Below are 21,719 nucleotides of genomic sequence, written 5' to 3'. Positions count from 1 at the left end.
GATTCTCATGTATTCGGTCAAAAGTCCAAGCCCCCCCCCCCTTCTTTCCCACCCCCCCGTGTCACAGGATGCACCAGCGCTCTTCTAGCCCCTACCAGTGGTGTAGAGGACTCCTGTCAAACGTTTCGTTTCACCGGCTGGGGTTCCCCTACTTCGGTGGCTGTTGTACAACCATGGGATACGTTAATGGCTGCCATGGGGGTGGTTAGAGCACACCCCATGCGATGGGAAACGGGATCAATACACAATGCCCTCGGTGGGGGGGAGAGAATTTTCCAACGTATTCAGGGGATTCGTTCTTCATTGGGCGAGGGCTGAGAGTGATGAGGGGATGATTTTGCTCTGTTCAACGGGGGATATTAATATTTATTTGAATCGAGTAAATTGGTTTCCGTCGGGGTCACGCTTGATTTTAGTCTTTTTTTTTTTATTTTGAATGAAGCAACTGTTGTTTTCATCCCAACAAATATTTTGTTGATGTTAATGATGAGTCTAGATTAGGATTACGATGCGATATCGTTGTTCATAGGCCGGAATTGTTCATTAGGGTGGGCCGATGATGAGGGTGAAATGAATTAACAAGTTCAAAGTCATTTTTTTCTAGTTATTTAAAGAAAATTTACATTTATTAGGTCTTCAAATACATTCAACCGTTTGTTTATGTCGACTGAATTATTTTTTCGACAAAACAATGCTTTGTTAATTAACGCCTATTGTTGAAATGGACAGGGAATTTTTGAATGAAAACTCGCTGTGCTTTCAAATGTATAATTTCGCTGCCTGAGGACCACATGTAATTCCCCTCGGCTTTATGGATTATGTTCCACTGCTCAGTGGTTATCATGTGGCTTTTTTGGAACATAAGCAGCTAATTGTGGGATTATCGATTCGTGACGGGGTTTTATATGGAAATGTTAAAGTTCAGAGGGAAGAGGATGAGGTAATTGAATTATCGAGAAACTGTAGTTGCTTTTTACGTCCAATTTCCATGGGGTGTTGAATATGTAGGATTTTTAATGGAAGGATTGGTCATGCTAACATCAACGAAAACATATATTAATTAGCAATAATAAATTATTAATGAAAATGATCATCTGATTCCGTTGGATATATTTAAAAACTGATAGTTTCATTGATTAACAGATGAGTCTTCGATCCACGGAATTGTAAATTCAATTGCTGCAATGATAGAGAGCTTGACTTATTCAACCTAAATGCACGACTTCAATGCAGAATATTTATAGAGCTTTTCTCTGTTGGAATACCAAAGGATTGAATAATTAATTACATATTCTGATTGTTATTCAAGAAGTAGACCTTTTATTTTCGGTATAGTCAAACAGTGCGGAATGGAATGAATGAAGAATCCAATTATTTTGATGCAAGTTCGTATCGTACTCGTGAATATTAATGAAACTTTTATCTACTTACCCAATTGCGAATCCCCCGCGAAAGTGAATATGTGACGAAAAATGTCCGTAATTTCCTAATTAATTGTATTAATTTTTCCTCAAGTATTTGATTTGAAAAAAAAGCTTCAAAAATTCTGGTAATTTCATTGTGATAATTTTTTTTTAATTTACTGGAAATTTTATTTAATTGACTGAATAAATTCGGCAGCAAAGTGGTCAAATGAGATATATTCACATCTTATCAGCCTCATTTTTGATAAATATCAAGGCTCGAGATGATTCACTGTAGAATTGTTTTTGCATAATCAGTTACTCTTTTCCCTCACTCCACCGGCCACTAAAATTCTCTGAAATGGTTAATCAATGAAGATAAATTATTGCGGACGAGTGTATTGCATAATCCTCTCATTTTTCGCAAGGTACAAATAGTATAAAGGGTATAAGAGTACAAACATCGCATTAGGAACTAGAGTTATGCGGACATGAAAATGTTACAGCGATTTTACATAATCATTTTTATCGTCATTTTGAAACAGAAGTGATAATTTAATAGGAGATACATAAAGAGATGTTGAGACTCCCATCGAGAGTCAGACGAGCCTCAATCACTCTGATTAATTGAAAGGAGGTGAAGCCCGCCAAGCAACAATGAAAAAACATTTTTTTTTCCTCTATATCAGTCGAAACAAATTCACTTTTTATATAAATAAACGGCCATCCCGATGCAAATCTCAACTATCATCAACGTTTCACTTTAATTTTCATCTTGTGCGTATTATGAGTTTGCAATAAATATCATATAATTGTATAACGCAATAATAAATATATAAATCTCGTATATAAATGTATATAATATATCTATAATATAATAGCATCTTATTTATAATGTAATATACCTATTACGTGAGGAAGATTTTTCTCTCTAATCTAACTAAGAAAACATCGAGCTGGATCGTTACGAATATTTACAGTTTTTCAAAAAATTTGATTAATATCATTGAATCATTAAAAATTATGGTACAATGTTTCTACTTCAGTTAATCAATTCTCGCTTCCCGTTATTACCGTGTCACAGTCATCAGGAGTGTTAATCACTTGGTGAAAAATAAAATTCGTGAAATTTCTGTGGTAATGTTTTTTTTAGAAATCGACTCCAATGTATCTCAACGTGAAATGATTTACAAAAGCCATTCAATCGTGACAGTATAATTTCCCTCATTCGTGAATACTTGATTTATCAGTGCAAAATTTTCAATGAAAAATGCTTGTTCATCATCATACACTTTATCATCCACCCCAAGATTAAATTGAGCATGATATTTCAGTCTCGAATCAAATTGATCCCATTTATTTGTTCCATGTGCGTGATATGAAGATAATCTACCGCTACAAATACCAATCCCTGTTTAGTCTTCCACTAAATTATCGAAAAAATTTACCTCTACTTGGGTTGAAAACAGGAACCCCCTAGAGTCTCTAGAATTTTTTAATGCACAGATCATCGAATGCAAAGCTCCTCTTCACGCGATATTATCATCGACCAGACACACATCACCTCTTGAAACCTAAATTGACGCTTTAATGATCTATACCACTACGGCCCGGTGGTGAACCGAAAAAAAAAATACATAGTCACGTCTAGTGCACGTTTATTACACATATTACATATTCGTATCGTTTCAATTGGACTTAAGTGGGATGGCGTTGTACGGACGACCGTCGTTTGGCGTATGTATTTTGTATCCGCTTTAGATTAAACCGGAAATACCTAATATCGAACGGTAAAACGGGCTTCAACTCATCCGGAGTTGATGAATTTTACAAATTGATTTTTTATCTTATCTCTGATCAGGTGGAGGGTAATTCACCTATTCTTATTTTCTCTACATCGCGATAACAATTCGGAGTGTATGAAAAGCCAGGAAAATTTCCAATATACAACTCTTTTTTGCTACAATTGGTCTCAAGACATCTGAGAATGATTTTTCCCCTTCGATATTCTGAGATTATATCGCCTAGAATGGACTTCGTTTCATTATTCAAAGTAGCTTTATAGATTTGGATAATTTTTTGTAACTTCAATGACCCCTAAACAGCAAATGCCTAAATACACGACAACCAACTGATTTCTTCCTGAGACAATAGAAAAACTCATAACTTATAAAACATCATTGTAATACCTCGTAAATCACATAAAATAAGTCGGATCATTCTCGGTGATAACATCGAGCCTGGGGACATTCTTATGACGTTTGTGACTGTCAATGCACCTTCTCTTCTTCGTCCCACACGATCGCCTGCGTCACATATATGTCGGCTTGACCTTATAAGCCCTTTTCCATACTTCACACAGACAGACTGTGCTGTGGAATCTGTAGAAAATAGCTAGTGGCATTGAAACATGAGTGATGATGGTCCAGGCCCAGAGACCGTAAAAATGCAACTGAACGGGATGTGATTCAGCCCTTGATTTTTCTAACGTATTTATGGCCCACATTGCCAAATTCGTAACAAGAAGAAATGTCACAATCTCACGTCCTGGCTTGTGGCGAATTTGCTCGGACGTTGATACCGATCGTCTCGATGAATCGAGGATAAATATTGTTTGACATGTTGTTTGTACAACACTAGCTAGTGCTGTAATGAGAACAAGAATCGTGTGCTTCTCTATTGTAAAGTGTCCACCGATGATTGTGAATGTTGAGTATATGAACATTCCAGTTTGAGCTGCTACGAGAAGAATATTGTCCAGCTCTAGATTTCTGTTGCCATCGTACCTCAGCTTCCTCATTCTCAGCATTCCAATCAGAGTGGCCAGAGTTGACATGCCATAAAGGGCTAACTCACATATATTGACACCGGTAACAGCCAAATTCACCAGCTCAGGCCTTGAGATGAGGACGAAGAAGAGGATCAAGCAGATTATCGTCAATACCAGGATGAGAATTCCAATGAAGAGGCCCTTGTGAGCACCAGCACAATCAACACTGTAGTGATGGGGTGATCTTCGGTATGCGTGAGCGTGATGACGATTTCCTGGTGGTGTTGTTGGAGCTGGCTGTCGAACCTTTGATATGTTCTTCCACATAACGTAGAGGATCGCTGCACAGATTAGACTGTACTCGATGGTGCAGGGGAAGAGGAAGGGACTGGCGTCCTGAACAAGGGAGCCTATTATGTTGGTTCGTCTGCACTCGAACATGTGATGGGGGCCTTTCAGACCACGGGGGAGACGAATGTGAGAGACGTGGTCGTTTGGCTCGATGTGATGGTCATGGAGGTGCTCGGCGAAGTGAATTTTTCCTCCTGAGGGGGATTAATGAGTTAGGAAATGATGGATTATGAACAGAAAGATTAACAGTCGTTATTGTTTTGGAGATAGAGTTTATGGGTTGCAGATAATGCTGATGTTGCGAATAAAAGGATTGATCAACTGGTAACACTGTAGGATAACCCCTCAGCTTGGATTTATGATTTTACGGAGTGATTCAATGTATTGTGGGGAGTTATTGACCGGAAAATCGTATAAAAGGTCGCTCACAATGGCTCGTACTGATAAGGTTATTGTGAGCTGTGAATACTTATCACACGGATGAAAAAATTTAATAGAAAAGTCTAGAGAATTCGCTAGACAAGTTTTTGGATTTGTAGTTCATTTTGTACTAGTTTTGGGTCGATTTAGGGTGGTGAGGAGCCTTTAGGATTAAACAGCAAGATTACTTACCTAAGCGATGAGAAATCCTCAACGAATTATTCTCAGGATTATAAAATGTGAGAATTTCATGTTTAGTCTCCTGTACCAGCACATTAAGCCAAACCGACAAATTAGTACCAATCATGTGCATGAGTCCAAAGCGTGCAACAACACGATGCGTAGACACCTTCATTTGCTAAAAGAAAATAAAACAAATAAATAATTTTAGCGAAAGATGGGAAAATGATAATAATAGCGTTGTTTACGGTGAGATAATTTTTACGAGTCGACTGATAAAGTATTACCGCGAATGTTTTTAAGGGAAGAGGAATTTTTATGGGAATGGAAGATGAAAAACCAGAAACGTTGAGTGAATTGCGACGTTTTTCTCTGATGATTTTTATTCAATTTTTCTCTTCGTGTTCAGGTTCACCGCTATAATTTTTTATAAAGTCATAATATTTGATGTTGAATGAATATTCCGGCGCTGGCAGATGAAAATTCACCATTCGTCTGGCTTTTTTCCTCACTATCATCAGTGAAAAAGACCTACACAATTACTCGATTTTTTTAGTAATTCTTCCCCAACTTGGTTTTCCGCGTACAAAGCTTTCGTTGGGAAGTAAAAACATTGCGTTTAAAGTTGACAGGATGAACGAACGTTGATAAAACCCAAAGGGGCATTCACCCTTCCACCTCATTATCCCCGTTTTCCAGTGGTTGACGAGGGTGGTAGAGCACCTCTCATTCTTTTTTTTTTTTGCTATTCAACATGATCGATAAAACTCGTGCAACCCACCTCATTGTTCAAGAAGATGAAGTACATCTGGATGAAGATAAACGCCATTCGTGTTGCTGGTGTTAGAGCAACCATGATGTTGTGGCACTTTGTGTTCTGCTCGAGCTCGAAGTACTGGCCAAATTCCAGACCAGAGTAGATCATTGAACCAATGCCGAAGGCAACAGCACCGACACGAAGGTAGAAGCTGCCATAGTGATGGTGGTAAAGGCCTTCTGAGTAGGAATTACCATTTCCAGGTGAATCACTGTCGCCCCCAGCAGCGCTTGATGATCCACTGGAGTCCAAATCACTGATGTCCTTGTGGTCACTCTCTGGAGGAAGGGGATTTATTGTCGTTATTGGAGGAACATCAGGTGTGGAAAAAACAATTGGAAATTTGAATTTAATTAATGATTAGCTTGACGAGTTGGGCAACATAGAGTGTCGGTAAATTTTCGTTAATTAAAAATTAATCATTATAATGATGTCTGATGCTTACTGTGTTTGGGTTTACCGTCCTTGAGCATCATTGCCCAGATGATGAAGAGGAAAAACATACTGCCGAAGTAGAGGTACAGGTAGAAGGCTTCGTAGAACGAAGGAGGAATGTAGGAAGATATGACCTCCGCCATAGGAAACGCTATTCCCATTACTACGAGAAGCTTTCCATAAAGGGCACTCAGTGTCGTGGCTAATGCATACCTTTTCGTACAGATGAGTTAATTAATTTCCTAAAATTACATCACTATTCATCGATAGATTATTTTTAGCCCACTGAATTCACCAATTTCGTTCAGTTCAATTTGTGAACACATTAATTGACTGAACATGGTTGAATCTGTAATGACCCTCAAATATATTTATTATTAATTTCTAGATAAGTATATAATTGTGCCTCATCAAACATGAAATATTATGTCTGCTTAGTACAAAAATGTTTACTAGTAAAAAATTTCTAAATCCACTTGAACAAATTGAAAAAAATTGATACAGAGTGTCACGTCTGTCCCCATAAATCTATCTATCCATCTTTATTATATAAATAAAAAACCATTGGCTCAATTGCTGGCAATGCAACGCGTCGTCGTTTTATAATCCCTAAAGTGGGCAGTAATTGTTGGATTAGGAGTTCACGTGTGGACAACGTGATTCCAACTCTTTCCTTGCAAATCTTTCCTTTCCGTTTGTCCAGAGAGATTTATGGGAAGTCCATCCCTGATAATGCCCTTTAATTCATCATTTGATTATTTTATTCTTGTTTGTCAACGGTGGCAATTGGATTTTTTAGACAATGACGAATGTTTCCTTTTCCTTGGCCCCACTTCTCCCGGTGTGGATTTTATTGGCCAGTTATTTATCTCACTAGTTTATTTACTTACGCTCCCAAGTCCCGACCCACTGGCTCCTCGACGACATCGATGAACGTTGCCGTGGGGTAACATACCGCCGGTATCGGTCGCGCTGGGCAGGGAATTGCCAGGGCAAATTGACCAACTGGACGATTATTTCGGGATGGAGAACTGCTGCTGTGGCGGGAGAGTGTCTCCGGGGATACTATTACTGCTGTGGGGGATGCGGGGGATGGAAGAGCGCCTGGAAGACCCGGCCAACTGTAACAAGATCAATTTTCAATGTTAAAAGATAATTACATGAAAAATAATGAGTCCACTTAATCATTCATTTAGTAAAATTGTCTGGAAAAAAAAATATGACATTTCGGAAATTCCAGCAGTGCTCTTCTTAATATCTCTCATCGCTCATTCCTTGAACAAAGGATATTCAGAAGTACATGCATGTACATATGTACTAACATGGGAAGAATAAGAAGTGAAGAAGTAGCGCAGGGGCTGAAGGGAGGAAAGGAGAAAGGAAGACTGGCTCATCTCAGACGTGAGCTTTTTGAAATAATCACGTAGTTTTGCAAAAGCGGCTCAACCCCATGGGGGTTGGGGTTCACTGGGGTGGGGTAAAGAGGGACTTGACGAGGAGGGTGGGGGTTGATTCAGCGGCTGAGTGGCGCTCGCTCATTGTGTGCGAGGGGTTGTGCAAGGAGCTTTCCAACCCCCTCCGTTCCCGCCCCTCCACACTCTGTTCTCGAGATGCCTCTTCCTTCGTCTTTCTTTCTTTATTATTTTTTTTTTTCATCCACTTCAATCCACCTTCACTTGTAAAATTCCCCTCTGGGCGCTATCCGTTGTTATCATCCAGTGTGATACACTCTAACTCGGTTAACCAACCGACTAGACCCGGTTTATCTTGATATCAGTGGGGTAATTGGAGCCTGATTGGTTGGTTTTGTGATGAGACTTTTTCATTAAGACTGAAATTTAGTTGAGGCTGAGATTCGTTCTCCTCCTATTCTATTGTTCACGATTAATTATTAAAAAAATAGCGGAAAGAATCTCATCGCATCGAATGAAAAAATTCTGGGGATTGATTTCGCTTCTCGATTACTCGATTTGATCGATATTTTTTTTTCGTGAGCTTTTTTGGTTCTGGTTATAACTGAAGAAATTTCCGTCTCCGTAACCTCGTTCAAACCTCTTTATCATGCATTAGATTTCGAGATATTTGCCGAAGAAGTTTCGCTTATCGCTGATTGCATTCCCCGTCCGCGACCCAATGGAGCGGAGAGGAGTTTCCCCCGGGGGTTTTCATCGGCTTTTTTCTCCGCCTTTCAATGGCACCACCCTCACCCACCTATCTCCTCTGGTTTCCAAGACATTCACGGTTTGCGGAGAGTGAGAAAGAGGGAAAAACGTCGAGAGCGGCAGAAGCTCTCGGCGATATTTTGTGACGGTTTTTTTTTTCACTGGGAAAAATCCTCACCTGAGTGACGTTTCCTTAATGAGCATTTTCACGACCCAAATGTGTCCACTATAACCGACAGATACAGTAACGTCACTCGGTCAGCGTGTCCATGGCGGAATCAACGCGAGTCCACATCACAGACTGATCCCCCGGCCAGTTGTCAGTCATCCCATCGGTGGTACTCGGATTTATGAAGCGCGGGTGTAGGTATTCCCTAATGGATCATATGATTTAACACGGAGACGTCACACGATGGATAATCGAGAGGTTTCTGGATGTCGTTGGTTTTATGAAGGGTAAAAATCGATTTTTGGGAAATTATCACTGCGCAGACAGAAAAATTCTATAAAAACTACTTTCTGTTGCGTCATCTGCCAGTTAAAATAGTGCTCAGTAAAAAGTACGGACTAATTACGCATTTTTTTACTGAACGTTTCAAACTTTTTCTGGAACGATTTGAACTTTTTCCTGAAAATTCACGGGGAGAAAAATTCGTTAAAAATTACGTCTGTTACGTGATCTGCGAGTCAAAACCATATTCAGTAAAAATAACACAACAGTTACACGTTTTTTCACTGAACATTCTAAACTTTCTCCTGAAAGTTCACTGAAAAAGTCCGCAACTGTTCCGTAATTTTCACCAAATATAGTTTTGACTGGCAGATTATGGAACAGACGCCTAATTTTTAAACGATTTTTCTCTCAATGCGCAAAAGTGATTAACTATTCCGTAATTTTTAATAATAATTAATATTCTAGTCATCGGTAGATTACGGACCAGGCACCTAATTTTTAAAGAATTTTTTTCTCTGATAGTGAGTAGAGTAATTGACCACGAAAAAATGGAAATCATTCCCTGATAATCGATGACGTACGGGCTCTTTCATAAAAAAACTAATGTTCGCCGGAAAATTCAGGTTCATTTGACGATTCTGTTCCTGAATGACCTATCGCTGGACTGAGCAATCTCTTGTACCTTTTCTTTATTGAATTCCTCCTCTGAAAACTCCTGGCCCAGCCATTTTCCCCAATTTCCCCCACTTCCCAAATTATCTGGAGCATAAAATTCGATCAGTTTCACCTCATGCCAACAAGATTGCCTCACCTGTTTAAATATTGACCTTCGAAAAAAATAAAAATATCCTTATGAATGCAGCAGCAAGTTATGGGGAGATGTGAACACAGATAATCCGGAGCTTTCCAGATATAGTCGGTTGTAAGAGGGAATTTTCATGAAACCATTTACCATAAATCCCTGTTTCTTGTAGAAAACCCCTTGCATCCCTTCTCTATTGGATCCATCCCCTGATCCATCTCCCTTCGACAGTCAAAACTCCTACCCCTAAAGTTTCCCCTGTTCTCTGAATTATCTAGAGCATAAAAAATCGATGAAATCTCAAAATTTCAATGATTCTACTCGTGTCTGGATTTTATATCACTCCAGTAATAGATTATGGACATTCGATCGTGAATTATACGATCCAGCATCGAAACGTCGTCACATCTAAGTTTTCTGAAGTCCATTGCTGGCACGAGGGGATGTGTAATACGTTCGATATCCGGGGCAGGAAGTAAATGGAGTTTTGGAGAATGATTACGGATGGCAATCGGTTTCCCAGCGACGGTTTTATCGGTATTCCAGGGGGAGGAGGAGGGGGAATGCGTTTTACTGAAGGGCGAGACGTTTATTATCGGCGGTTCCGGGGGTCGAATCAAATAGTGAGACGGATCTTGACGGTTGCAAATGTTTGGCTGAAATTTTTCCAACGTTTCTGGAGTTTCTCTTGCACTTCAGTGTAAAAACCAATTTGTCCTTGGAAATCCTCAATTAGTCTTTAAAATCCTCAACAAAAAATAGACAAAAACTAATGAAAGGGATAAATATATCCGATAAATGGCATGTGACTGTCGTGAAATAATTGAGTTTTAAAGCTGCAAATCAATTTTTCTAAAAGCACAGAACCGCAATTTTCTATTTTCAAATCTTCATGGAGATTCCCCAAGCTCTAATTCACTTTTTAATTTCGAAAATGTATTTTCCGAACTTCTGAGAATCACCTGAACGGTTTGAACCCGACATTTCGACATTTGTAGACTTCCATTTCCTAATGAAAATACTGGGAATTCCCGTTTCCCCAGCTCCACCCTTTTGGCCCTCGAGTACAAATGTCAGTAATAAGATGGATATGGAAGCATCCATTCGAAATTAGAGTAAAGTTTAAAGTAGATGGATGAAGAGTTAATTGAATGAGAGGGGGTCGGGTGAAACGAGGGTAAATTGTTACTCACTCGTTTGGTTTTTGCGCCCTCTTCGTAATGGCGGCAATTACCGGCGAGTCTGGACTGTCTCTGGCTGCCTCTAGTGCAGCCGCCTCCGCCTCCTCCTCTTCACGTAACTCCTCGGATGCCTCTTCTGGTATTGTACCACAGACATCGTCCAATGGTGGAAAATTCTCATCCATGTCAACTTCATTGTCCTCGAGATTATTCTCAGCAAGTGGGTCTGAGTTGTCGGCGGGTCGTGCCACTTCCTCAATGTCTGAATCAATGCCCTAAAAAGAGCAAACAAACTTCAACTCGGTGTGAATTAAAAATAGAGAGATTCGCGAATTTTGAATTAAATGTCGACGGAGGTGTCAGGAAATTACTGGAATTATTTTTACATTTGTTTTTGGAAAAATGGTTCTTCTCGTGCCGTAAATGTCTCTCCAAATAGAACTAAAAATAATTTCGCAATATTTCTAATGAATTCGTTAGCGATTTGCAGACGAGTCTCCGATAAATATCTCCAAATCTGCAGAATCTTATAAATTTTCCAGGGAAACCGTCTCGCAAGCTCTATTGATGCATCTCATTACACCCCTTCTACCTGAAATTCATCCCCCAATGAAATTATTCTCACGATTCAAAACTACCCCAATGATTTTCCACAAAACCTCCCACTCTCTCCATTATCTAGAGCATAAAAATTTAATTAAACCCCAACCCCTGAATTTCCTCATTTCCACCACTTTCCACCCTCATGATTAAAAAAGAATTTCACCCGTTTACTCAAGCATCCCTGCTGCTTGAGCCCCTAGCAATGACTCTTAATTGAAATTCAGAGTGGAAATTTACCTGTGCAAAATCCATATAAAAAGAGTCCCTGGAGTCTGAGCTTCCACGGCGTAGCCGTAGGCTGAGATCGGGTGAGCTCTCACCCATCTTATTTCTTATCTCCGTCTCACCCTTCTGATACACCCACTGACAATCGGTTACCCTCTATTCTTCTCTCTAGTCGTCGCCCTCTCCTTTGTGTGTCTCAGTCACTCAGCGTCCGATGTACCCTTGGAATTCTAAAGAGTGCATATCCTCAGAGTTTGTCGACTGTGCGAAACAATTGCCCTTGAACGTCGAATCATCCTCCACCCCTTTTTTTCACCCCCATTCGATGTCTCCACCGTTGACTTTTCATACGTCTCCACACCACCCCTATGATATCTCCCTTTCCACTTTTCACTCCGACGTATCGAATTCCAATGTTTCCAAGCTACAGGTGAATCGATTTTTCCCTTCCCTCCAAGTGGAATTGGTAAGGCAATAATCGGCCCACTGTCATTCCACTATTTTCTCGATTCGTCGTATCACAAAACGTAATATCCAACTTTAACTTCTGCATTCTCGGGGGAGAATGACTCCTGACTCCCTGAAATACCCAAACACTGGTCCACGAATAGTTAACGACCAACCACGCGGCCCAGAATGGGGGCTGTCTGCCCATAAAACGATCCCCGCCCTTAGCCACCCTTACGCACACCGAAACATAACTCCTTTCATTGCAATCGAGGCCAGTTAAAATACCCGGAGGGACTGTCATAATCACAGAAAAACATATTTGGGTTATCGATTTAAAAAATAAAACCATTTTATTCAACTCCCACTCGAATTGCACTGGATTTTAATTATTCCCTGTATCGGAACGACCCAGAAATCCCTCGGAATATACAAAGGACTGTGTGGAAATGAAAATAGAATTCAAAGGACTGGATATTCATTGAAATGAAGGGAAATAAAAGACGAAGAATCAGCCGAAAGGGGATGGAAAATGGAAAGAAATATTTACTCACCAGAATTTTTATCTCATGTTTTGAATGGTCTATGGTATTTTCTTTTACAACAAGTTCACTTTCTCCAGACACCCTCGCACGTACTGCACGTCATCAGTAGCAATGAAAAACTAGACACGAGGTGGATGCACACAGGGGATGCAGGCCGAAGTCACGAACTGGAACCATCTCTCACCCTCCTCTCCTTCCCACCCCTTCGTGTGTGTGCCAACTTTGCCGCCTCTTCCAATGCCGCCCCCTCCCCCGTGCCACCTCACCCCCCCCCCACACACCCTCGCCACCCCCTCCTCCGCTGGGATTCAATGGTAGTAAAAGTAGCGTAGTACAACCCCACTAGTACAATGACGTTCGAGTGTCTGAGCCGGCATTTGTGTGTACATACACACTCTGTTGTCCTGATTCATTCTGTCCCTTCCTCCCCCTCAGCGAGATTGACCAATCACCCACACCGATGTTCTTCGTAGTGACGGAATGGGAATGATTATTTTTTTTTTTTTTCGGCGGCCAATTTCAATGGAGGGTGGTTAATTAATTCAGGAATGCAACATGTAATTTGCGCTCAACGCCCGAAAATTCACCAGCCTGGTTCACCGGATCAATCGTATACGTGAGAGAGAAGAGAGGTATTCGCACCCCCGAAGGGCGGCGCGCCACACGAGTCATCGACATCCCGAGAGCACCGAGGCTGGAATGACCCGGGCGTCGCGACGCCAGCGCCACTGGGATACCCCCTCTCTCCCACGAGATTTTTTCGCTCCTCCGTGGGGTGGTCAGGTGGGCGGGGGAGAAATTCTGGGTGAGGGCGAGAGGAATCCCGAAGTTTGTGGAGGACCTGGGGCTGAGGCGGTTGAAAGGCCAATTCGAGGGAAAAATTCGGAATATCTCGGGGGATGAAGACGGTGGAGTGGGCTTGCTAAGGGCTCTGGTGACTTATTCTTGCACTGGGAGAAACATTTTTGATGTTTGAAGGATGGGTCGACAAAAATAGGTGAAGGACAGGGAAATCCAGAGGAAGTGGTTAAACGAGATTAGGTGACTCGTCTCTGAGTCAAGTTTTCGAGCCAGATCTACGAATCTAAAGGGGAGAGAGGAATTTTTGTAATTACATTTTTTGTAGCGCTCAATTCACCCCATACAAAAGGTATCAATAAAAATTTTCCTAAATTTTGTAGATTCCGAAAGAAAATAAAAATATCGAAGACGTACGAATTTTAGAAACGTCGTGCGCAAAACAAGCACTTTGCGCATATCGACTCGTTTTGGGAAGCAAAACGTTTATGTAAATGTAAAAATCAATTCTTGAAGGACAGATGCGTTAGCGATTTCAGAGTTTGGCCGTCCGCCAATTAAAAAATTATGAAATAATTTCGGAGGGAGAAATTAATGACGTCACACGTCTCCACTATGCGTAGCTGGCTCACTACGAGGCGCCACATCTTCGTCAATGTCAAGGACAGAGTGAAGATTATCAGTGGTGATCATCCGTTCTTTTCCCTGTTTATCAATGATGTATCTATCATACATCAAGACCCATATTCCACGAGATTTGCGTAGACTAAAATATATGCGTAGTTTTGCGCAGTGCCAGTGCAATAATAACACAATGGTTCTGATAATCTCTTTTATTTCGAAATAATTGAAAATACATAACTTTTCACCTCTAACCATTATATTTCAATAATTATTCCTCTCCAAATAATAAGTGTCAGATACAGTTGAATTTCCAAAATACAAGAATTACATATAATTATTATCATCTGGACGTGTTATCAAATTGTCATATCTAACGGATCGATAATAATGTCGGATAAATGATGCGATAATCAATACGTATACAATATATACAGTCCTTACGAGTTAATAAACGTCTGGAGCGGTGAATATATTCAATAGCTGTATCACATGTGCTGTTTCCCCCAATTTTCCCTATTTTTATGGGACTTGTTGCGTTCTTATCAGTTCCCAACGCACTTTTGCCAGGCGAGCCCCCCGCAGAACATGGATACGATGAAGTAGACACCCACTATCAGAACAGCACCAACAATTGCATAGATTTTTATATTTTTCCAGAAAAGAGATCTTGCCAAGTTTCTGCTGGTCTTTCTGAATGTGACAGACTGTAAAGAACGACATAATTATGAATAATTTATTTTCATCCATTTCCCCAATTGTATTTACGCTATCAGTTTTCCACATATTGATGTTGATCTATCAGCAAGTGAATTATCTGATTCGAATGAATATTTTGGGTATAAATTTTTCTACTTACACTGGCAGTCAAATTTTCAGTCTTATTAACAAGCAACTCCAATCGCTCTCCTCTCATTGCAATGTTATCGATATTCCTCACCATGATATCTTTTAATTCGTCCAGTTCACCATGTACTTTTGATAGAGTGTCGATGTCCTTTGATTCGCTGTAGTGTCTCTGCAGAATTAATCAGAAATAAATATCAATCCCATTAATTTACTCAACGATTGGTAATTTATATGGTTTGTTTTCTTACCATTTCATTGGCCAATACTCTGGAGAATTCCGTGTTCATGGCATAGGCCAGGGCAGCCTGTGCACCAGGCCCATAGCTAGCTTGGAATCTCCTCTTGATCTCGTTCAGAAATAAGAATGCTCTCGATCGTTGGAAATCCTGAGAAGAGTTAATAACACTCGCTGTTATCATGCTTTAATTCAAATAAAAGTTCTTGAAGATGTTCGATTGGGCTGTAGCAATAGGAAAAAATTCTCACATCGTCTGATATACACATGTAGATAATCCTGTCCTCGCAGATGTAGTGAAAGAGATAGGGTCCTTGAGAGTAGGTGAGTTTGTCATTCTGGGGTGGTATTTTTGAAAGAATTTGTTCAGTCACTTCCTCGAAGTTTCCAGAGCATGAGGCATACTTGGCCAGCACTGTGGGCCCACGTGCAACGACACTGTACAGCAGTGGCATGTTGATGGCTCTAAAACATCGGAAAATATAGTTTTTACTGACTCTCATCAACAAGTCATCATCAACACGCCAAAAACGTTCAATTTCCTCGACGAATATCTCATAAAATGAAATTAAAATTAATAAAAAAACAGGGGAGCATTCTATCGAATGGGAAACTAATCATAAAAGCATTTACAAGATCTAATGAGCTTCAACTCTTGGTAATAAACGTCAAAGTGTCTGATAATGTGTTGACAACGTCCAAAATGGTTTCAATTTTTAACGAATACATTACAGTTATTCAAATTTGTTCATTTTATTATTGAACAAAGGAAGGAGCGACTCCAACCTCCCTGACAGAAAAACAATTCCCCCAAACAAGTATGGAACCCAGCCCCCAATGATTTTGTTCACTGTCAAGAAAAGGAATGTAACAAAATACTAGTGAGGAAGGAATCCACATGAAGAACAGCATACCAGTGATCATGTCACAATGAAGAAATTACCAGGTTCAACGGAAATACTGTCAACAATGAATCAGAGGCTGTGACTCACCCAGTCGATCAAATAAGACGTATTAATCCGTCAACTTTCACAGAGCTGTTGGGATGACGTTGATCAACTCCTCTTCGAGCTAATAAATTGCCGTATGTAAATTCACATCAATATAATTATCAACTTGATTAATTATTATCAAGGCTGGGTTTTACTCAAGTTACTTGGTGTTGAGAGAAACGTCAAGAGAGATGCCAGATGTGAACTACACACCCCCACCCAGTGCTTACGTTGAGCATCGTCAGCGCTGTGCGGAAAAATACACAACTAGAAATTCAAAGAAATTGTCCACTTATTGGATATAAAATTGTTATTCTCCCGAATAAATTAACAATTTGCTTCTGCACGTACGTAAAATCGTGGGGATATTGTCTTTACGATTTGCGAACGGAAAAATGTCTTAATATAGACTGATGACTATAAAATTAAACGGAATAATTAGAGCCGGATATAAATAAAAAATATTAATTCAATCTTTATTGAGATACAAGTTTGTCGAGCAGATCCTCTGGTGTTCTAACGAACAATCCAGCAGGATTTTGATACTGATTTTTAGGATCATAACAGGCATCGTAAAGTTGTTTGTAAATAGCCCCGATAACTTGGAATGATCTCTTCAAAGCGGTCGACCGATGAGTGCTGTTTTGAAGGAGGCTTATTTGCGGAAGGAGGAAGGCATCAGACATCAGAAGGAAAGACTCCAATTTATTCTGAAGAAAAAAAAAAGAAAGCCACAAGTGAACAGCTGTGAAGTGTCAATTAAATCACCAGAGTAAAAATTTTCAACTCACAGTGAACTCCTTCACACTAACTGGATCCATTCCAGGAATTGCTGAGAGGGGTCCGTGCTCCTTCCCCTGGAGAATAGTGTAGATAGGCCCCAGGTTGAGATTAGCCACAAGCGAACTCGCCAATTCAGACGTCAGGGTGTCTATTTGTGCATCGGATTGGGCCTGAAGTCTCTCGAGTCTCTGGTCCATATATTCATAGAGAGACAAAGTTGAATGAATCTGATGAAGACAATTTAATAAGTAGACCGCCATGTCCACTGCTGGAAGCCTTGTGGCCGTCTCGTCGACTTCTTGAAGTAATGGATCAATTATACACGAGACAATCCTCTGAATGTCCTTCTCCCTGTCGTCCCCAGTGACGATCAATGCAACTGACAGAACATCACTCAAAAGTCCTAGAAGTCTGGAAACAGACACAGCTGGAACAAGATCCTGACCAGGCGGTTCAGCACGATCTCCAAGCGCCGTACGAGTCTCCTTCTGCAATCTGGCATTGAAACTCCTCTCACTGAGCTCCAGGAGTTCACTCAATGTGTTCACCAGGACACTCTCAGGAATGATATCCGATAAAATTCCTAGGTAATATCGAATGAGTGACATGACTGAATATAACACGGTGGCAGGTGCCTCGAAGTCGAGTAGATGCTCGATTCTGGACTTCAGGGGATGGCAGAGACCCTCGGTGATGTTACCGAGGGCGTGCTTCACCTGATCTGAGATATCTGTCTTATCACATGCCTTCAAAAGTGTCAAAATATTCTCCTTTTCAACTGGGATCGCCTGATGCAACCAGGCTAGCATATCCCCCACGTACCTCGTGGGATCATCAGCCCTCATTTCAATGGGATTAGGCGTCCCTCCGGTTTTGCTCCCCAGGGTCAACGCATCGATGAAAGCTCCGACAATGACGGCCCTCCTGGCAGTGCAGTACTCATCGATAATATATTTAAACAGGACAGGCCTGTCCTGGAGCTTGCACATTCCCTTTATCAACAAAGGAGCGAAGTGATCGTGCTCAATGTGCCTGCACTGGTTCTGTGTCCATCTGTACAATCTTTCCAGCGCAGCCTCCTGCAGCAACGTCATTCTCTGCATGACGTCGAGTCCGAGTGTTTGATATCCCGACTGCATGAGAACTCTGCAGCTGCTGTGGATCGTCTGGAGACGATTGATAACCGCGAAGAACTCCTCAGTGATGGGTTCTTCCCTCGTCTGGCCGTGCAGGATTGATATCTCATTCCTGGAGAGCTCAAACGTCCTTATGAAAGCTGTCGCCACTTCGTGCTGCATCGACAACTTTTTACTCTCATTCTGGAGTTTCGTGGTGCGATCTATGAGGCTCAGGGTCTGGGTCTTCGTGGCTTGCAAACGACTCGTCATCGATTGAATTGAGTTGTTCATCCCAAGAACATCCCGGTGAATGTCGTCCAGGGTGGACTTCACTTCCCTGAAGGCTGATAGGAACTCTTCGTTTATTGCTAGACCTCGTTTTTCTATTTTACTGCGGAGATTTCTACGGTTATTCAGGGTGTTCTCGGGGAAGAAGGTGGAGAGCTCCTTGAGAGCCTCCAGTGTGTCCTGGAAAATTTTATGGAGACGTGAGTTGTTAAAAATCAAAGTTAAAAGATATTTTTGCTCAAAAAACGTTGATTACGTGCCGGGTTCCTCTGACGTTTATTACCTTGTCATTTTCCGGCCGAGACTCCAGAAGTTTATTCACTCGTTTCACGAGTGAAGAGTTTGAATTTTTATCTCCCATCGTTGCCATTTCATAATAAAATAATAGAACTTCGTAACAATAGTTTATTTATTTTCGTGGGAGGTTGGAACTGTCACGTCAGCTGCCAGCTGATGTTACGTCGATATTACATATTTCTAATTTATCAACCGAATTCACTCGACTCGTGCGGCGTTAAAAAAGAAGATTAAGATTATAGTTAGTGAGGGAAATATTTTTTTACTATTTCCTAGAAAAAAAATCTCTCGAGCTCAAAATGGCCGGAACAGACCGAAAATTTTAACTGAGAGGACTTATGGAAAATGTTAATCGAGTAAATAAAAATCAATTACATAGAAACGTTGAACTATATTTCAAAATCATTTAGAAACACGTATTAAAGTTTTTCTTTTATCCAGAATATTTTCTTCTCTCAGAACATCCAGCGTTGCATTCCAGCATTTTTGCTGCCGTCATAAGCATTTCCAATACATGAATACAATATTTCGGCGCATTGTCTCGTGCGGATACGAATTCGCACGAAAGCCAAAGTATAGTATTGGTATTTGATTTGTTCTGCATTTAATGCGAAAACTTTTAATCGGCGACAAGTGCGATCATGGTGAAACGAACTTCCTCAGGATCTCTCGCCATGTATTCTCCGCAGACTTTGGTGGCATTTTCGAGTAAATCGTCCTTCGTTGTTGGGCCATAATTGATTGGGAATGGTTTTCTGCCATCTGAAGTACAGGAAACAAATTTGCAAATGAATTATTCAATATAAATAAAATAGCAAAGTCTTAAGTTAAATTCCTCGTCTCTCTTCACGATTTCGCGGATTCCAGTCTCTTAATATCGACAAATTCAATGAGCTGAAACTTTTCACTAATTTTCCAACTTTCAAGTGGTATATCCCCTCTACTACGGAAATTTTAAATTCGGAATTTCTCTATGAACTTTTGGGAATACTTTACTTCATGTTACTCACCCAATTCGTACAAGGATCCATCCTTCTCAACGAATGCTACAAAATGATGATAAACGGGGGCATCCTCCTGAGGAGCTTGGGTCTGACCTTCCTGGGCTAGTTGTTCATGAGCGTCAATGATTTTACTAGCAGTATTTACTAATAATTCCCCGCGCTCTGAGAAAGACAGATCTTTAGCTTTCTCCAGGAATGTTTTCAATATGCCATCATCAAGGTCGATTCTGGAAAATGAATCGCAGTACGAAGGTGAGGATAATCGAGAAGAGTGAGGTACAATGGATCCAATTTTAATAATTTTTCATATATTACCGATCTTGATTATTAGCAATTGCGTGCACTAGGGCAACAGTTCCACAGGCGTTGGAGACAGACTGCTCCATGTGAAAAACATTTGGAGAAACTTCTTGACCTTCGTCCTTGATTTTGGTTACTAAGTCTGCCGTGTATGCACTAGCCTTATCAATAAATACAAAAATATTAGTTGAGTAATTGTTGGTTGAAATTAGGATTTTTTTCACTTCTTCCCCGGGGAACCGTCACGAACAAATGGACGTCAATTACTAAAAAAAGACAGAGAATTCCAAGAGAATTTTCTTTTAAAGAATTTGTAGTTATTTTATTGACTTTTTCCTAAGTGTCTCAACTAACAAACAAGTACCTTCTGACGTCTGACAGCAAAATAATCCAATTATGTGTATAATGTTATTTGATAATTACAATCACCCAAATGGTTATCCACGTCTCTGGGAAAATATTTTAATTACCTTTCCACAATCCGGATACAGTAGAATTAAAGCAAGTACTGGTCTGGGGACCATAGCCAGCAAATCTCCATCTAATCCATAAACATCCACCAAAGAGAATTTGTCTGGTACTCCAAGTTGATGTATAAACTAAAAATAATTACAAATTAAAACTTATAATTAAAAAGAAACGCTCATACGCAAGTGGATGTAAATGAGTCGTCTGTTCCTTTAACCTTGGTCATAACCTGAAACAAAAAGTGATGATTCATAATTTCTCCTATGGCGAAAAAAAGTGCAAACGACGGATGAGACTAATCAGGTTTACCTCGGGATTGGATTCTAGGGGTACTAGAGCCATCCTGCCTTTTCTATCTACTAGACTCTCAGCGAAGACTTTAATTATTAATCTGAGATTCTTGATCGGCCCTGGGCTTTTTTTTGTGGAAAAAATCAGCGATTTTATGGCTTTTTGGATAATGTCAGCGGTGTGACTATGCCGGCATCAACAACGAGACCTGCGATTATAGAGGAGATTGCGGACAGTTATGGAGTGTCTTCGACCGCATAATTTCGTAGCGGTGGCGCATGAACTACGAGAGTGATCGTGCCCATCGGTAAGGCATTACCACGAAGTACGTGACATTCGATTCATGAGACGATTTGCGATTTTTCTAAGCCTCCAGAAATGGTCTAAAATCGATTTTTTGATTTTTCACGTTTGTCTGTGTTCCTGGACCTCGTAGAGCAAAAAAGTGCCCCGACCCAGTTAGCTACGTTTTCCCTGGTAATATCTTACCGACAGGCACGTTCATCATCGTACTTCATGGGCCACCGCGATGAAATTATGCAGTTGAAGCCGCCCTGTAGGTACCAGCAATCCCCCCCTATAATCTCTGAGGTGACAGGAACGATACAATGGTTTACAAAATTGCATACTTTGACATCTGCATGATGCGATTTTTTCGCAATTTTGCGGAGGTGTTCCGCCGGTAACATGCGTTCTTTGAATTACATGAAATTGAATAAATAAAAGGAGGAACATGAGAGGAAGAAATGATATTGACATAAGACGTCAAAAGGAAAGAGAATTTTTTCAGCTTTAAAATGGTCATTTTTTAAAATTGTTTCCTTGGACGATGATTAATTGTAAAATGATCTTGCAGTGTTTCGCGATTTTCCCTCGCCCA

General features: G+C 40.5%; 4 protein-coding genes across 8 annotated transcripts; all 4 read right to left on the bottom strand.

The window, feature by feature from the left end:
• Positions 1-2,511: 2,511 nt before the first annotated feature.
• On the bottom strand, positions 2,512-12,982 carry LOC135167152 (proton channel OtopLc-like). 5 transcript variants are annotated; one of them, XM_064130037.1, is made up of 8 exons: positions 12,805-12,982; positions 11,816-12,383; positions 10,988-11,250; positions 7,267-7,497; positions 6,387-6,589; positions 5,906-6,219; positions 5,137-5,302; positions 2,512-4,514 (listed from the first exon to the last, which is right to left on the bottom strand). In XM_064130037.1, exons 2-8 carry the CDS (start codon positions 11,900-11,902, stop codon positions 3,715-3,717), a joined length of 2,064 nt encoding a protein of 687 aa, XP_063986107.1. In that variant the 5' UTR covers positions 11,903-12,383; positions 12,805-12,982; the 3' UTR covers positions 2,512-3,714. The 5 variants fall into 5 exon arrangements, with proteins under 5 accessions (XP_063986107.1, XP_063986105.1, XP_063986104.1 ...); XM_064130035.1 differs by having other exon boundaries at positions 2,512-4,718; positions 11,816-12,399; positions 12,805-12,980; XM_064130034.1 differs by having other exon boundaries at positions 2,512-4,718; positions 12,805-12,980.
• Positions 12,983-14,413: 1,431 nt separating this feature from the next.
• Vamp7 (Vesicle-associated membrane protein 7) lies at positions 14,414-16,530 on the bottom strand. The gene is made up of 5 exons (XM_064130339.1): positions 16,291-16,530; positions 15,550-15,763; positions 15,312-15,449; positions 15,074-15,232; positions 14,414-14,921 (listed from the first exon to the last, which is right to left on the bottom strand). The coding sequence occupies exons 2-5, from the start codon at positions 15,751-15,753 to the stop codon at positions 14,760-14,762; spliced, it is 663 nt and encodes a 220-aa protein (XP_063986409.1). The 5' UTR covers positions 15,754-15,763; positions 16,291-16,530; the 3' UTR covers positions 14,414-14,759.
• A 211-nt stretch (positions 16,531-16,741) lies between these two features.
• Positions 16,742-18,998, bottom strand: LOC135167283 (conserved oligomeric Golgi complex subunit 6). The gene is made up of 3 exons (XM_064130317.1): positions 18,763-18,998; positions 17,082-18,659; positions 16,742-17,000 (listed from the first exon to the last, which is right to left on the bottom strand). The coding sequence occupies exons 1-3, from the start codon at positions 18,847-18,849 to the stop codon at positions 16,767-16,769; spliced, it is 1,899 nt and encodes a 632-aa protein (XP_063986387.1). The 5' UTR covers positions 18,850-18,998; the 3' UTR covers positions 16,742-16,766.
• A 149-nt stretch (positions 18,999-19,147) lies between these two features.
• Positions 19,148-21,067, bottom strand: LOC135167293 (ubiquitin carboxyl-terminal hydrolase isozyme L3). Its single transcript, XM_064130337.1, has 6 exons — positions 20,858-21,067; positions 20,766-20,777; positions 20,551-20,679; positions 20,096-20,241; positions 19,787-20,007; positions 19,148-19,538 (listed from the first exon to the last, which is right to left on the bottom strand). Exons 1-6 carry the CDS (start codon positions 20,888-20,890, stop codon positions 19,396-19,398), a joined length of 684 nt encoding a protein of 227 aa, XP_063986407.1. The 5' UTR covers positions 20,891-21,067; the 3' UTR covers positions 19,148-19,395.
• Between the last annotated feature and the right edge of the window lie 652 nt (positions 21,068-21,719).

This window comes from Diachasmimorpha longicaudata, chromosome 11 (genome assembly GCF_034640455.1).
Source record: "Diachasmimorpha longicaudata isolate KC_UGA_2023 chromosome 11, iyDiaLong2, whole genome shotgun sequence".
Classification (NCBI taxonomy): Eukaryota; Metazoa; Arthropoda; class Insecta; order Hymenoptera; family Braconidae; genus Diachasmimorpha; species Diachasmimorpha longicaudata.
Note: the sequence above shows the minus strand (reverse complement) of the source record. Positions and strands in the feature narration are given on the sequence as shown.

Coding starts and splice junctions, on each gene's coding strand:
- LOC135167152 (XM_064130035.1), bottom strand. CDS start 11,902: ATGGGTGAGAGCTCACCCGATCTCAGCCTACGGCTACGCCGTGGAAGC. Junction 6,220..6,386: donor GGACGGTAAACCCAAACACA/GTAAGCATCAGA, acceptor CCCTTCCTCCAG/AGAGTGACCACAAGGACATC. Junction 4,719..5,136: donor GAGGATTTCTCATCGCTTAG/GTAAGTAATCTT, acceptor AATCCCCCTCAG/GAGGAAAAATTCACTTCGCC.
- Vamp7 (XM_064130339.1), bottom strand. CDS start 15,753: ATGCCACTGCTGTACAGTGTCGTTGCACGTGGGCCCACAGTGCTGGCC. Junction 15,233..15,311: donor GAGTATTGGCCAATGAAATG/GTAAGAAAACAA, acceptor TTAATTCTGCAG/AGACACTACAGCGAATCAAA. Junction 14,922..15,073: donor CTGAAAATTTGACTGCCAGT/GTAAGTAGAAAA, acceptor CGTTCTTTACAG/TCTGTCACATTCAGAAAGAC.
- LOC135167283 (XM_064130317.1), bottom strand. CDS start 18,849: ATGGCAACGATGGGAGATAAAAATTCAAACTCTTCACTCGTGAAACGA. Junction 18,660..18,762: donor CTCGGCCGGAAAATGACAAG/GTAATAAACGTC, acceptor AAAATTTTCCAG/GACACACTGGAGGCTCTCAA. Junction 17,001..17,081: donor TTAGTGTGAAGGAGTTCACT/GTGAGTTGAAAA, acceptor TTTTTTCTTCAG/AATAAATTGGAGTCTTTCCT.
- LOC135167293 (XM_064130337.1), bottom strand. CDS start 20,890: ATGGCTCTAGTACCCCTAGAATCCAATCCCGAG. Junction 20,242..20,550: donor TGTATCCGGATTGTGGAAAG/GTAATTAAAATA, acceptor TTTATTGATAAG/GCTAGTGCATACACGGCAGA. Junction 20,008..20,095: donor ATTGCTAATAATCAAGATCG/GTAATATATGAA, acceptor TTCATTTTCCAG/AATCGACCTTGATGATGGCA.